Raw genomic sequence first — 13,581 nt, forward strand, 5'->3', positions numbered from 1 at the left:
GGGTTCAGCCAATCCCAATCAAGGTAGACCCTCCCTTTGACTCCTCCCACAATTAGGCATCTCTGCTCTGGCACATGGCACCACGAGAGGAAGTACTTCCTCCTCTTCCCAAGATGGGCATGTGTGGGCGGAGCCAGTCCAGCTCACACAGACACAGCAGATTCTGAATGCAGCTCCTATGATCCAATATTCAAATGGAGGAAAATTAAGCAGAAGCTAGAAATTTGGATGAAATGTTTTTTGACCAACGACACCATGTGAAAGTTTTGAAAAGCTGGATAATAAGACTCCTTTAAAGCCTCTCGCACGCTCTCATCCTCTCCAATGGGTCGATTTTACTTTTGGTGTCTGAAATCACCCAATTCCTTGTACCTTCACAACAACGGACTCAGTCTTCGCATCAAACATAGAAATGGCGAGTTTCTACATTCGCGGCGGGAGCGCTTCACTGCATCACTTCAAAAGATAATCCACGAGAACCAGGAAAAGAGGTGGGGTATTTCAGCTGTTCCGGTCTGGAGAGGAGAGAAAAGTATTGGACAGACCGACAGATTGTGGGGAGGAGGGATTCAAACCCTGGTTCTGCGAGGGTGGGGGGGGGGGGGGGGGGGGGGGGGGGGAGTCTCTATCGAGTTCAACAGACATAAATATACAGACACTGCAGACGTGATGGGGGCAGGAGGCTCAGAACACAAACTCCCACAAATTCCTGTCGGAGATTCTGCAGTTGAGTGAGCCCTGCAAGTCGTCCGCTGGAAAAGGTTCCATCTCTTTGAGATTCACTCTGGATAAAGCAGCAGCACCTGGGTAGAACGACGGGTTGGCAGGCCTGTAAATTTGAGAAAATTGGTAATTGACCTATTCCCCGAACCCTGATTTATGCAGAAATAAATAATGTGTTTTGTGTGCATGAAATCTATACCCTGGCTGTGTTTGATTGTATAAACTGTTATTATATATTGACTGGAAGCGTGTCATTTAGCACTTAGCCAATCGGGTGATTATATGCCCGAGGTAATGGATGTCATTAAACGGCTGGAGGTAAACACTGACGACACAGATGGAGAAAAAAAAACTAAAACATCTGAATTATAAAAACACAAGTCGGGAGTGAGACGCTATTTTCGTTATTATTCCTATTTATTGTTTAAGCTTGAGTCGATTCATAACGATGGATTTGACAAGTCAACATGCGGCAATTTCACAACTCACATCTAGACCGTTCGAAGGCATCGGGCAAATATCTCATGTATTCTATATTTCATGGTGTATTATATTGGTGTCTTGGCCACGAGCGATTCGCCACTCGTCTGTTAACCAAATAATTCCTCTCTTTTTGTTTAGTTTTTTTAATCCTGCCTTTTATACTTTTTATTCAGATTGAATAAAGACACAGAACAGACATGAACTAGTGTTGCATGTATTCCATTCAATGGTTTTTATAGAGAACTGTCGACGAAGACGTATGGGAAAAGGGTCTGGGATTGATGGATTTTAAGAAAATATTACTAGATACTATATATAATTTCATCTACTTTTGTCATACATCAAATAATAGCTATACCAGAAGTAGTTTTTCTGGTATAACAAGTACAGCTGCTCTACACAGACTGGAATTATATATATATATATATATATATATATTTGTAGGAATACAAATATAAAGCATACATCTTGTTTAACGTGTCTTGTTAAGTCAATATAAATCTTTTTTAAATGAGGCAGTTATGGAGATAATATAGAAGAGGGATGACACTAGTTATGAATTCACATTGATCTTCATGTAATTGGACTTGTACGTCTGCAACAGTTGTAATTTCTTTGGGGCTAATTTGATTTGCATGATTCAATTTCTGCGTGTACACAATGAAGTACGTTGGCGTGCACACACTGAAGTCTCCGTCTTCACCTCTGCACTATATATATGATCCTCTTATCAACATCCAGTTTGTGCCTATAATGCCGAGCGCGACGTGCATATAAATGAGCGAGCGGATCTCAGGGGACACGCTCATGAATGTGTAATATCATGTGTGTTCCAGATTGTGTTAAATATAGGGGGGGAGGAGTCAAACCAACGTGGCGAGATGCAATTTACAGTGGTGTTGCATTTGTTTTTAGCACATTTGAAAAGGATCTTTAACAGAAATGCTGCTGTTGTTGTGATAAGAGGCATTTCATGTGTTGGCTCTCCTCATTATTATTTGCACATTTGATCAGTCTTTCTGTGTCACACCCCTTTGAATCTCTTCAAAACAAAATTCTAAATTCAATCAATGCACAATAAACTCAAGCACATATACAGAGAAATGAAACCATCTCCAGCAGATCTTTCTTGTGTAAAACGGGGCCTGACAAATGCAAAAATCAACTCAAGGTTTGTTCATCAGTACAGTTGTTTCTTTTAAAGCTGCAGGTACTGTGTGAAGTTACTTTCTCCACTGGTTCCTATTTTGTCTTTTAATTTAACTTTGAAAAAGTGAAATCAGCTGATACTGTTGTGAATGTTTTCTCTGTGAAAACCAGACATTTCAGGCTCCACGAGGCTCCCAGCAGATGTTATCGCAGCACATTTCACACAGCGTAAAACCGGCAGAGTCAGAACCAGAGGCTTTGTGACTTAAAGAATCAGCACGAAACACAAAATTTGCCCAATTATAGCAGATTCTGAGTGGGTGGTTGTAGGGCGGCTCCTCCCTGGTCAGACGTGTCAAACAAGGATGCAGGATGTGTCGCATTTAAAAATGAAACACATTTTTCCAAATAGTTAACTGGGATGGATGGATATGAAATTAATGGATGGATGGATAGATCCCAAACACCTGAGAGTGAGGAGTGAGAAGTGGAATTGAAAGCGAACAATGTTAACAACCAGCTTTAGCCTTATGATGTAACGTGAGGATGAGCTCATGAAACCTTCATCCTGGAGGCTGAAGCAGGAGAGCAGCCTCCCACAGACTGCAGTCAACGTTTGAATGGACAGAACAATCAATAGATGGATCAATAAATGTCAAGTTCTTTATGAAACGCTCCTTAAAATGTTCATTAAATGTAGATTCTTTTTATTTGATTCTTTTTTAATGGACTCCTACCGCTTTGCTGTGAAAACTGCTTGTCATGCAGTCCAGACGTGTGGCAGGACACAGCTGGGGGTCTTTCGGAGGTTGGAAGCACTTTTCACACTTCAAGCTTCAAACCGCGGTGAGGAGACATTACTCAGGCTTTTATCTTCCTCTACACGTCTGAAGTTGTTGCTGGCTTAAGGCTTAAACTCCCTCAACCTTACTGGACTGTAAGGAATCGTAGCCTCTTGAGATTTCATATACTATTGACTGGTTAGCGTAGCGGAGTAAAAAATCAAAATGTCACATTCGGTAAGTGTCCACAGTCAGGGAGGATTTCTCCTGCCTTGTCCTCTGGCGCTGCGCTGTGGTTTATCAAACACTTCTCCAGCAGGACTGCCCACCTGACTCGTCCATGGCATGTGTGAACAAACAGCATATACTGTAGCGCCACGTTATGTAATAACAGTGTAATAATTACAAAATGCAGTGTTACGGAGTTGAAAATGTATTACAATATTACATATTGCACTATTATTACATCATCTACACACCCGCATTTTGTATTAAGTGTTGCAACATGTAAGAGGTTATTACACAATGCAGCAAAGTTTATTACATAATGCGACGTTATTACATATTGAGTTGAACATTTATTACATATTGCACCGTTATTACATAATGCGCCGCGAGACATATACCAACTTACCTTCCAGTCAGCATTACGTACAAACTCTTCCAAATCCCCCAAGATGCACCACTCAGCAGTACCTATGAGCTAGATTGTTGGTTTTTTTTTCCTAGGATGGTGAAGCGATGACCCGCTCCAGCTGCTATCCACTATCCCAACGTGAGTAAGTGAGTTTTAGTTTAATCTCTGGAACAAACTTTCCCTTGTCGGTCTCTTTAAGAGACACATGCAGCCAGTCCTCATAGCTCATATGTCTGTATTCCATGTACGTGACACGGCTGCCTATCACACGTCTCCAAACTGATTGGAATAATGGTTTTCCATCTAAAAAGCCTCTAAAAAAAAAAAAGAAAAAAAAAGGAAGAAGCCAACAGAACAAATAGAGGTGATAACAGGCAATTTATAGAGATGAGGCGAAGACGCCAGATGGTAAGTAATGTCTAAGATGATTGTTCACATTGTGCCGTTCGAGCCTACACCCACACACGCACACACACACTTAATTGTGTGTGTGTGTGTGTGTGTGTGTGTGTGTGTGTGTGTGTGTGTGTGTGTGTGTGTGTGTGTGTGTGTGTGTGTGTCCCGCACTGTGCAAAAAGAGAAAATCGTGTTAGGATTAAATCACGAGGAGGAAAAAAGTATAACATCTTGAGCAAACGATTGTCCCACATCTGTTTTGTTTTTTCCTCTTGTTTTGAAAATCTCCCATACCACGTGGGTTCCTTTAACAGCTGTTTTCTTCAAATCAGACTTCCCGAAGAGTGAAGATCTGCTGTACGTTATCTCCTAATCTGATGTCTCGCATGTTTTCAGATGGACTCTTCAACCTTTTTCCCTCCTCCGAACCTCAGCTGGTGGAGAAATCCAGACAGCAGGCGCCAGCCTCGGTACCAACCGAACCCGAATATAAGTCACAACCATCAAACTCAAAAATTTAAAAAGAGAAAGGTCAGAGTTCCGTGATGCACCTGAATGCCTCACTCATGTACTGAAGCTCGTTAATCCATAAAAATCCACAAATAAGCCGCATCGTTGTTTAAGCTGCAAGAGTGTGAAACAAAGTAGTGGCTTATAGTCCAGATAATACGGTAAATAGCACGTGCTCAGGAGTCGGACTGGGAGTCACACTCTGGAGGAAACATTGTTCGACTCCCAGTCAATATCCTCCTGGGACTTGGTCGTTTTATTTTGACAGTCACCGTAATAAACAATCCAACTTGGTCATCTGTCCAAACAAAAGTCCGTCTCGTCCCATTGTTAATGTTTAAAGAGATACCGAACGTTTTACGTTTTCACTTGAGAACGTTCTGTAAGAGGGGCCTCGGTTATTCTAAACCTGTTTAATATTACTCAACTGTAGCAAACCCACAACAACCCACCAGTTGAGAGTCGCTGTTCAAGAATGTCAAAAAGGGAATTATTGAGGATTTCTTTCACATGCGCCAGAGCAGGGGACGCCTGTCGATACGATTGGTGATGATTGTGTCATTTAGATGAGGAGCAGCGAAAGCAGACTGACCTATGATGCAGATGTAAAAGGCCGCGACGATGTCCGCCTCTCTGGAGAGCTTGGAGGCGAAGGGGTCGCCACGGAGGAGGTAATGGGGGACGTACGACGGGTGCGGCCACGTCGCGTTCTCCATCACTGCCATCAGTGGAGCGCGTCCTGTGGAGTGGAGGAAGAGGCTGAAACAATGGAGCCGCTTCCTTGCAATTTAACACAAACGCATGCTTCAGGTAAACACGTCACACGGGAGCATCGATCAAGCAGATCAAAAAAAAAAACACGCAATAATCCCTCCGAGGAGCAAATAAGCTCCTCGGCAAGCCGGCGGTCAGGAACAGACGTCTGACATCACTGAGGCGGAGAGAAACTGGGTGCACAGACTGCAGATTTCCTGACTGATAGGATCGGGCCTGTCTGCGGAGTGTTTGCTCTGGACAAGAAGAACGGCAACGGAAACCCGGTGTAAGTCACGACATGTCACAGTAAGGAAAAAAAAATAAATTGAATGCAAGCTGGTGGAAAGCTGTTTAGAAGCGTCACTTTCAGGTTCCCAATGTGTGTTCAACACTTTCCTCACATTAGAGATTACACTACTCGCTAAAAGGTTCTGGATATTTGCCTCCCAGGTGAAATGTACTAAAGCCTTTACAGGTGAACTTAATGTGACCTTCTGGAAACCTCTGAATGGACATGTCCAACTGTTCAATGGTGCTCAAATAATAAACAGTACATATTGATTAATAACAGTGCAAAATGTGAATTGTTTGGATTTCCCGTCACTGTCTGGTGTATCGGTTTCACTGGTTCCCCAGTTAACTGGTGACTCCTGCCAGCAGCCGTCAGCAGCAGCTGATGTTAAAATCAGACAACCAAACGGTACAATACTTTAAAACTTTAATGGAAATGCAGTAAAGTGGCGCTCGCCAGAACAGCTACAGATTTTGGTCAGGGGTTTAACATCTGTGAAAAAGGGGACCGCAGCTCGGAGACCTCCTGGTGCTCACAGCGGGTCACTGGTGCTTTTTTATTTTATGTAAATTGATTTGAACTAAACAGAGTCGTCTTACATGCCACTGTTTGCTCATGTCTCATAATTTGGGTATAATTTATTGGTTTGCTCTGCCTGTGACTGGTTCATCAGCTCTCATCCTATATGTGAAACAGACATTAACAAATCAAATCGGTAAATGCAGCAAGTACGAGCCAATCAGAGGCAGAGTAGGGCGGGCCATGGCGAGTGAAAATCCGGCTTGTACATACTGCTGAGTGGTGCATTATGGGGGATTTGGAAGTGGGTGTATGCAATGCTGACTTAAAAAATAGTGGTAATAAACCCTACACCGGCATATACCGTGGCATACATAAATGGTGACAATTCAAAGCTAAATAAGAATCTTTTAAAGAGTAGAGAATGTGAGAAAAGATAGAAAATCAATCCTTTCTATACGGTGAGGCACCTGCACAGCTTGACTGTCGTCACTGGATTCCAACAAAGAAAAGAAAAATAGAACTGTTCCACCAGACAAAAGCCACCGTGGACCTTGCAGTAACAACTTGAAGTTTTATAAAAACAAAACTAACAAAGCCAATAAAGCGCAGGGAGCCGAGCCACGGCGGCGTCCGCTCTCCGCTCTCCAGTCTCCACATGCATATAGAACATGACTGATGATGAAACGCTGCAGAAATTCCTGGCACACGTCTCGAAGCGGCGATAAGGAGAGGATCGGCTGGAGGCAGGGTGCAGCTGCCGGCGGCAGCAACGGGAACCCAACAACACTCACGTGGGCGGTGATTAAGCTTCACGGGCTGGATGCTCGGATAAAATTGTCAGCGCTAATGCTTCCCATGTTACATGAACCTGTGAGCCCAACCCTCTGATGGAGGCAGCAGCCCTTCAAAGGCGCCACATCCCGGGGGCATGAGGAACAAACACCGACAAAATGCAAAACGCTCACCGGCGAATAATTAAACATCATGCTTGCTCATTTCCTAATTAAAAAAAAAAAACATGCATGAAAAAAGTAGATAAACAAATGATTCCTCCAGAGGTGACGACTGCAGCGTTCTGTACTCATCGTCCGTGGAACAGCAAACACTTCAGGATACTGGTTTTTTTTTATTTAAAAGCCCAATAGTCCGAACGTTACCATGTAAAACCCAAAAACGGTGCGTTTTCACATTAAAAGGTAATCAGGGTCTAAATCTGTGTTTCTGAAGAACCTCGGCCTACAAGAGAAAGGATATTATGATTAAAGTGAAGCAGCTTTCCATCTCCTTATTCTTTGACATGTATTAACCAATGAGGCCTTTCGGATTACGATTACCAGCACAAGTAGAGGAGATTCTTCTCACACGTGATCCACAGTCATGGTTTTAACAATCTGCCGTCAATCGATGTGTTTGGAACCTTTAGTCGAATGGGCTCCAGAAATCCAAGACGCTGTCGAGACACTTTTCAATCAAAGTCGCTCAAACCAGCAGTGATGGCCGAAAGGTTAGAGCGCCTGGGAGCTGCAGTTTGCAGGTTCGATTCCTGCTGTTGACAGGTCACCGCCGTGGGTCTGTGAGCGTGACCTTTGACCCTGCTGCACCACATCATGGCAGCTCAGTCCCCCTGTAGAGGTTAACTGTGAAAAGGAAGCGCCGGCTGCAGAGTAATTTCTCCAAAGGGACCAATACCTTTAATTATTCCCTGCACTCTGTTCATCTCTTCATCTCTTTGCTGGTTTATCTCTCGAAGGCAGGATTGTCCCCGGACAGGTCTCCAGTCCATCACAGGACAAACAAGCTTTATTTCTAAGGTTAATGGCTGCTGTTATATAAATGCTGCAGTCTGGTCACCTCTTCAATTGCACGTTTGGCTGTTGGACACCTGCATTAGGCTTTTAAGATGAAAGGCACCACGATGGCTTTAATTTCTGTACCACAGTTGAGTGAACGCTGATCCTCCCCGCTAAAAGTTATCGATCGGCTAACATCGGTGACGTGTTACAGTCGGTCCCGTCCAAAAACCTCCTGCTCATTGTTTGTGCGTGGATAGACCTCCAGTAAATCTGTTGTTACTATTTGGGTTTCTCACATCACTTCTCACAGCCGGAGCTTTACACGGTGAGCTGAAGACATCCTCACAGCATCAATTTTCTGATTTCCAATTGTGAAAATTAACCATTGGCATGAAGAATGAATCCAGTATTTTCCTGAAACTGGAGGGAAAAAAAACTTTCGATGTTTTGATGAAATCTCAGTATTTGTAATAATAGATAAACGTATGTTAAATTAAATAATGGGAACAAGTTCAAAATAGTTTGAGGGCCCATTTACACGACAACGTGAAAAAAATGTCCGGAGCCATTGAAAACAACTTTTTTGAAAATGATTCCCAACGTGGAATTTATTTTTTTTTAAACGCTTTTAAACGCTCCACGTTTACGCGTACCTGGGTTTTTACTAAAATTAATATTCCCCCCTCCACGTTTACAAAAAAATCTTCATTGACTCGGACCGGCGTAAACAGCTTGTTCAGAGCTGCTATGAGCAGGCAAACCTGCAGGGGGCAGTGTAGCGAGACGCATGGAGCCACAATAGCCCGTCAGAATCCTTGAAAAAAACACATCATCACTAATTGTGAGGTAAATCTCCGCCTACCCCTCTATAGATGTAAACAGAGTTTTTCCAAATCTCCACTGTGGCCGGAGTTTTGAGGAATCGCTTGTGGCGACTCGTAGCGGCGTTTATTTCTAAATTCAAAGCCCAAACTCAGACAAACATCACTGGTTTTTTTAAATACCCGGGTACGGGTAAACAAGACCTCAGGAAACAGGGGAAAACACAACATTCTGTAAAGGCTTGGGTTCCGTCATTATGTAAATGGTGGAATCCTTTCTACTGCACATGTGTACACTGTCGTTTTCAAAAAGTTGTGTTTTCTGGCTCTGAACACCCCAAAACACCACTAAAGATTCGTGTTTTGACTCAAAAACATTGTTGTGTAAACAGGGCTTCTCATCCTGGTGGTACTTATTTACAGTTTCTAGCTGTTGGGGCGGGCGGCCATTTGTTTTGGTCACAGTTTTCTCCTGCTTTGTTTTCTTATGGAGGAAGGGTTGGTGGGTTGGTTGGTGGGTTTGTTAATGGGTTGGTTGGTTAATGGGTTGGTTGGTTAGTGGGTTGGTGGGTTGGTTGGTGGGTTTGTTAATGGGTTGGTTGGTTAGTGGGTTGGTTGGTTAGTGGGTTGGTGGGTTGGTTGGTTAATGGGTTGGTTGGTTGGTTGGTTAGTGGGTTGGTGGGTTGGTTGGTTTATCAGGATATTTTGTTTGCTGCTTTTGGCCTTTAGTCCACCCTGAAGTTTTGCTGCTTCAGTTTTTGGGGTGATTTTCCTAACTATGTTAACACGTGTTTATTTTTGTTAATAAATACAGAAACTGTAATAAATAACATTTGGCACAACTCTTGTGCAGCAGCTCTGCGTCTCGTCATCCTGGCGGGTATTCAAGCACCCAGAATGTCCTTGCGTCCCCATTGGCCCGTCCTTCTTTCTAACCATGTCTCTTAAGGAGTTGTTCTTTCTTTTGTTCCCTTGTGGCCCCGTTCTGTTCTCTCTTTTGAGGAGCCATCAAGTTTTTCGCTCTCCTCATCCCTCGTCCTAATAAGAATCACATTTGGTTTGAACCCGACTGTGCGTTTGGGTCCTTTGTTCGTGCTCCCTGACAGTGGAGCGCGTGCAAATTGGAAAGAAATGAAAGCACATCTGACCATGTCTAACGGAGCTTTTGATAACGGGGCTTTCGGTTTTGCAAAGTTCCTCAGGTGGAAGAAGCAATTTTAAATGTAATTTTCTGGAGTGCTGTTCTCAAAACCCGGCTGAATCCAAAAATAACACCGAAAATCCAGAGGCCTGGCTGGACGGATAAACCTACACATATATACCGTCTTTTTGAAAGTAATGTAAATCTTTTTCTGTTTTATCAGAATTTAGCTGCAAGTCATTTCACCACCATTTGATGCTGGTCCGGCAGTCCGGCGAAAGCAGTGGATGGAGCTCAATTGAAGGTGAAAGTGATCTGCAGACTAAGAGGCCTGAATGTAATAGTACATACATTAAGAACAGACACATTCCTGAGAATCCACAGTTCACCGTGTTCGACATGCTGCTGCTCAACAAGGTTTGCATTCAGAACGACTGCATGAATAGAAAATACACATGTTTATTCCTGATCATGTCTCATATTTGGTTTACGCCAACGTATTAATGGACAAGGCACAATTTAACTTGCAATGTCTGAATATGATTAAACACTTGATGAGCGAGTCCGACCTCACCGGAACGTTTGTAGCATTTGTAACATTCACATTAATCCCTCTTCGACCCCGTTTCAAATGAAAACGGATCATTTTTACATTTAATTCAGAAAAAACCTTTACATGGCGACGTTTTGAAAATGTCCGTTTATGCGGAAACGTAGCATGTTGAGCCTCTTGTTGATGTTTACTTTTATAATGAAACACACACAGAGAACAATGCGCTATAAACATTAGCGATAGCGTGTCCGCGGACATTTAGTCAAACCAGGGGTCGGCAACCTTCAACACTCAAAGGCCCTTTTGGAGCCGAAACTGGGAGCCCCGAAATCCTTTTGACATAGAAATGAAGACAAGACTTTGTTTATCATTTTTACCTCTACGCTACCTATAAAAAATATATAATTTTATAAACAATCCAATCCAATCCAATGTATTTATAAAGCACTATTAAAAACAACTCAGTTGACCAAAGTGCTGTACAACAATATAAAAATACAATTATACAGACAAAACTGTGTCTTAAAAACAAATTTAACATATTTTGAAAAATCTGCTGGCATCACCCGGGGATCAAACCCTGACCTCCCGAACGGCTGGCAAGTAATCGATCGCTGGACTACGGCGGCTACGTGACATGGATTCTCACAAGGGTTCAGCGACAAAGGAAAATGACAATAAGAGAGAGAGAGAGAGAGAGAGAGAGAGAGAGAGAGAGAGAGAGAGAGAGAGAGAGAGAGAGAGAGAGAGAGAGGCAGGCATTTAATGAAAGTTTACCATTTTCACATGAAACTTTTAGTAAATCAAACTCCTGCAGTACAAACGATCAGCTGACGTCACAATGTGATGATGCAGCTCCTGCAGGAACCATAATGAAGGTTATAGATTCACATAATTCTTATGTTGCAGTGGAGCCATGCCTTTCAACTGCAGCATGTTTTAAAAAAACTAAAGAGGGAAGAGTTAAAAAAATAAAAACAAATAAAGGCGTCACCAATAAAACAACCTGAGCAGCGCAGTCTGAAGAACGTTGGTAGGACAGGAGAAGAGTTCCACACAAGACGAGTTGTGTATTCTACTGAGCTGACGGTTTGAAATCAAGTTTGTATCACAATATCTCTTAATAATTCTTATTATGTTGTCAAACATAGGGCCCGTGAGTTAAAAAAAAAAAAAAAAAGGATCAGTTGCATCATTAAAATTGGCTTTATAATGCGATCGTAGTAATTTTATGTCATAATATTTTCTCATTACGTTCATTATTACTTATTATTCTGTTGTAATTGTTTCTTATTATGCTAATTTATTAAAGGAAATATGACCAATATGACTGTGTCTATAACAGGAATGTCAAACAGAAGGGTGTGAGTTAAAAATAAATAAATAATGCAAAAGCATCATTGAAATTGGCTTTACACTGAAATTGTAGTAATTATCGGTTGTAATTTGGGGGTTTTGTGAAAATATAGGTATTTTCATGATGATTATTATTATTATATTATTATGGCTCTATTTTACCCGTCAAGATGAAATTGGGCTGCATGTGGCCCCTGAATTAAAATATGTAGGACACTCCTGCTCTATAATGAAGAATAAACTGTGTGTGTGTGTGTGTGTGTGTGTGTGTGTGTCGGAGTGATTAACAGTGAAAATTGCTTTGGGGTCGGTTCACACGAGGAAAAGCGCCACACAAGTGGACTCTATTCATCATTCACCACCGCATTCCTCGAAAACAACGTCCCCGCCCTTCTGTATCTTAACGAACTGTGAGACAAACGTTCTCCACACAAACCCCCCCCCCCCCCCCCCCCCCCTCCCCACCCCCCAAAACCTTTCTGGCACCGAACAACTGCAACTTCCATCGCATTATCAAAGCTTAATGAGTGAAGCACAATGCAGTGAAAACTGCCAGAGCTAACCTTGTTTGAAAGCCGAGAAAGAAGTCAGCGGTGTGTGTGTGTGTGTGTGTGTGTGTGTGTGTGTGTGTGTGTGTGTGTGTGTGTGTGTGTGTGTGTGTGTGTAATCAGATGAAACACTGTTACATAACTAATTTACACACAATGAAAGTCACATGATTCCCCCCATGAAAGTCGAGGATAATTAACATCCAGTAAAAGCCAACCTGGTGGAAAAGGCAGCAGGTCATTGGGTCGAATGACAAAAAAAAACAAAACAAAAAAAAAACGCTTCTTGTTCTGAGGTGTGAAAAATTCTTGGTGGTGTTTGAATTCTCGTGGCGCCCTGGGAACTCCTCCACCGCCCCTTCGTTTCTCCCGTCCACTGAGGTCGCGCTCCTTCCTCCACTCAAAGCTTGTAAAGTCCCCGGGGGGCTCGTCCGGCACGAACACGGTCCCTGGCAGGAGCGCCGGCCCCCGGGGTCGACCCCCACACCGAGGCGTCCACGTGCTGCCGAGAGCCAGGTGTGCAAGACAGGAGCCCTTTACTTGGGATTAGAAGCGGCTCTCTGACCTTATCTCTGATTGGGGGATGCAGGCGGACGCAGCTTTTCCTTCCTCGAGCCCCCGACAGGAGCAGCAGGCGCAGCAGAGTCGCCGTGGATTAGAGGCGATTTAGTCGATCGGTCAACCACTAAAGACCGACAATGTTTTTCAAGATGCAAAACTTCCGTAGCATGTCGACGTTCCTTTTCCGTGACACTGGAAATGCAACCTTTTGACGACGGTTCCCATGGTGGGACTTTTCTTGAGAACCCGCTGGCTTCCTTCTCCGTGTAAACAGGGGAAAACGCAACTTTTTGAAAATGCTCAGACTCCATCTCCATGGGAACGGAGGGAAACAGAACTTTCTCAGTACTTTCTATTGCGCATGCTCAACTTCCTATTCTATTCTATGTATAATACTATTTATTCTATTATCTATATTTCTATTACATTATATCTTTCTCTTGTGCATGTGCACCACAGGCAGAATATATAGTTCTCCTCCACATGCTCAGTAGATGGACAATAACAACAACGTTTTGCCACCAGTGTCATGAGTCCCAGTCCAAATTCTCCTGGGAA

At 43.0% G+C, this 13,581-nt stretch overlaps 1 protein-coding gene across 1 annotated transcript in view; it reads right to left on the reverse strand.

The window, feature by feature from the left end:
* The window catches only part of opn5 (opsin 5), a 68,371-nt gene that overhangs the window by 39,874 nt on the left and 14,916 nt on the right, over positions 1-13,581 (reverse strand). Inside the window, exon 2 of the mRNA XM_080491007.1 lies at positions 5,273-5,419. Within this exon, the coding sequence (XP_080347133.1) occupies positions 5,273-5,405 (133 nt within the window). The 5' untranslated portion in view covers positions 5,406-5,419. The remainder of the gene's footprint in view (positions 1-5,272; positions 5,420-13,581) is intronic.

The sequence above is a fragment of the Lipophrys pholis genome, assembly GCF_963383615.2.
Source record: "Lipophrys pholis genome assembly, chromosome: 21".
In the NCBI taxonomy this organism is placed as follows: domain Eukaryota; kingdom Metazoa; phylum Chordata; class Actinopteri; order Blenniiformes; family Blenniidae; genus Lipophrys; species Lipophrys pholis.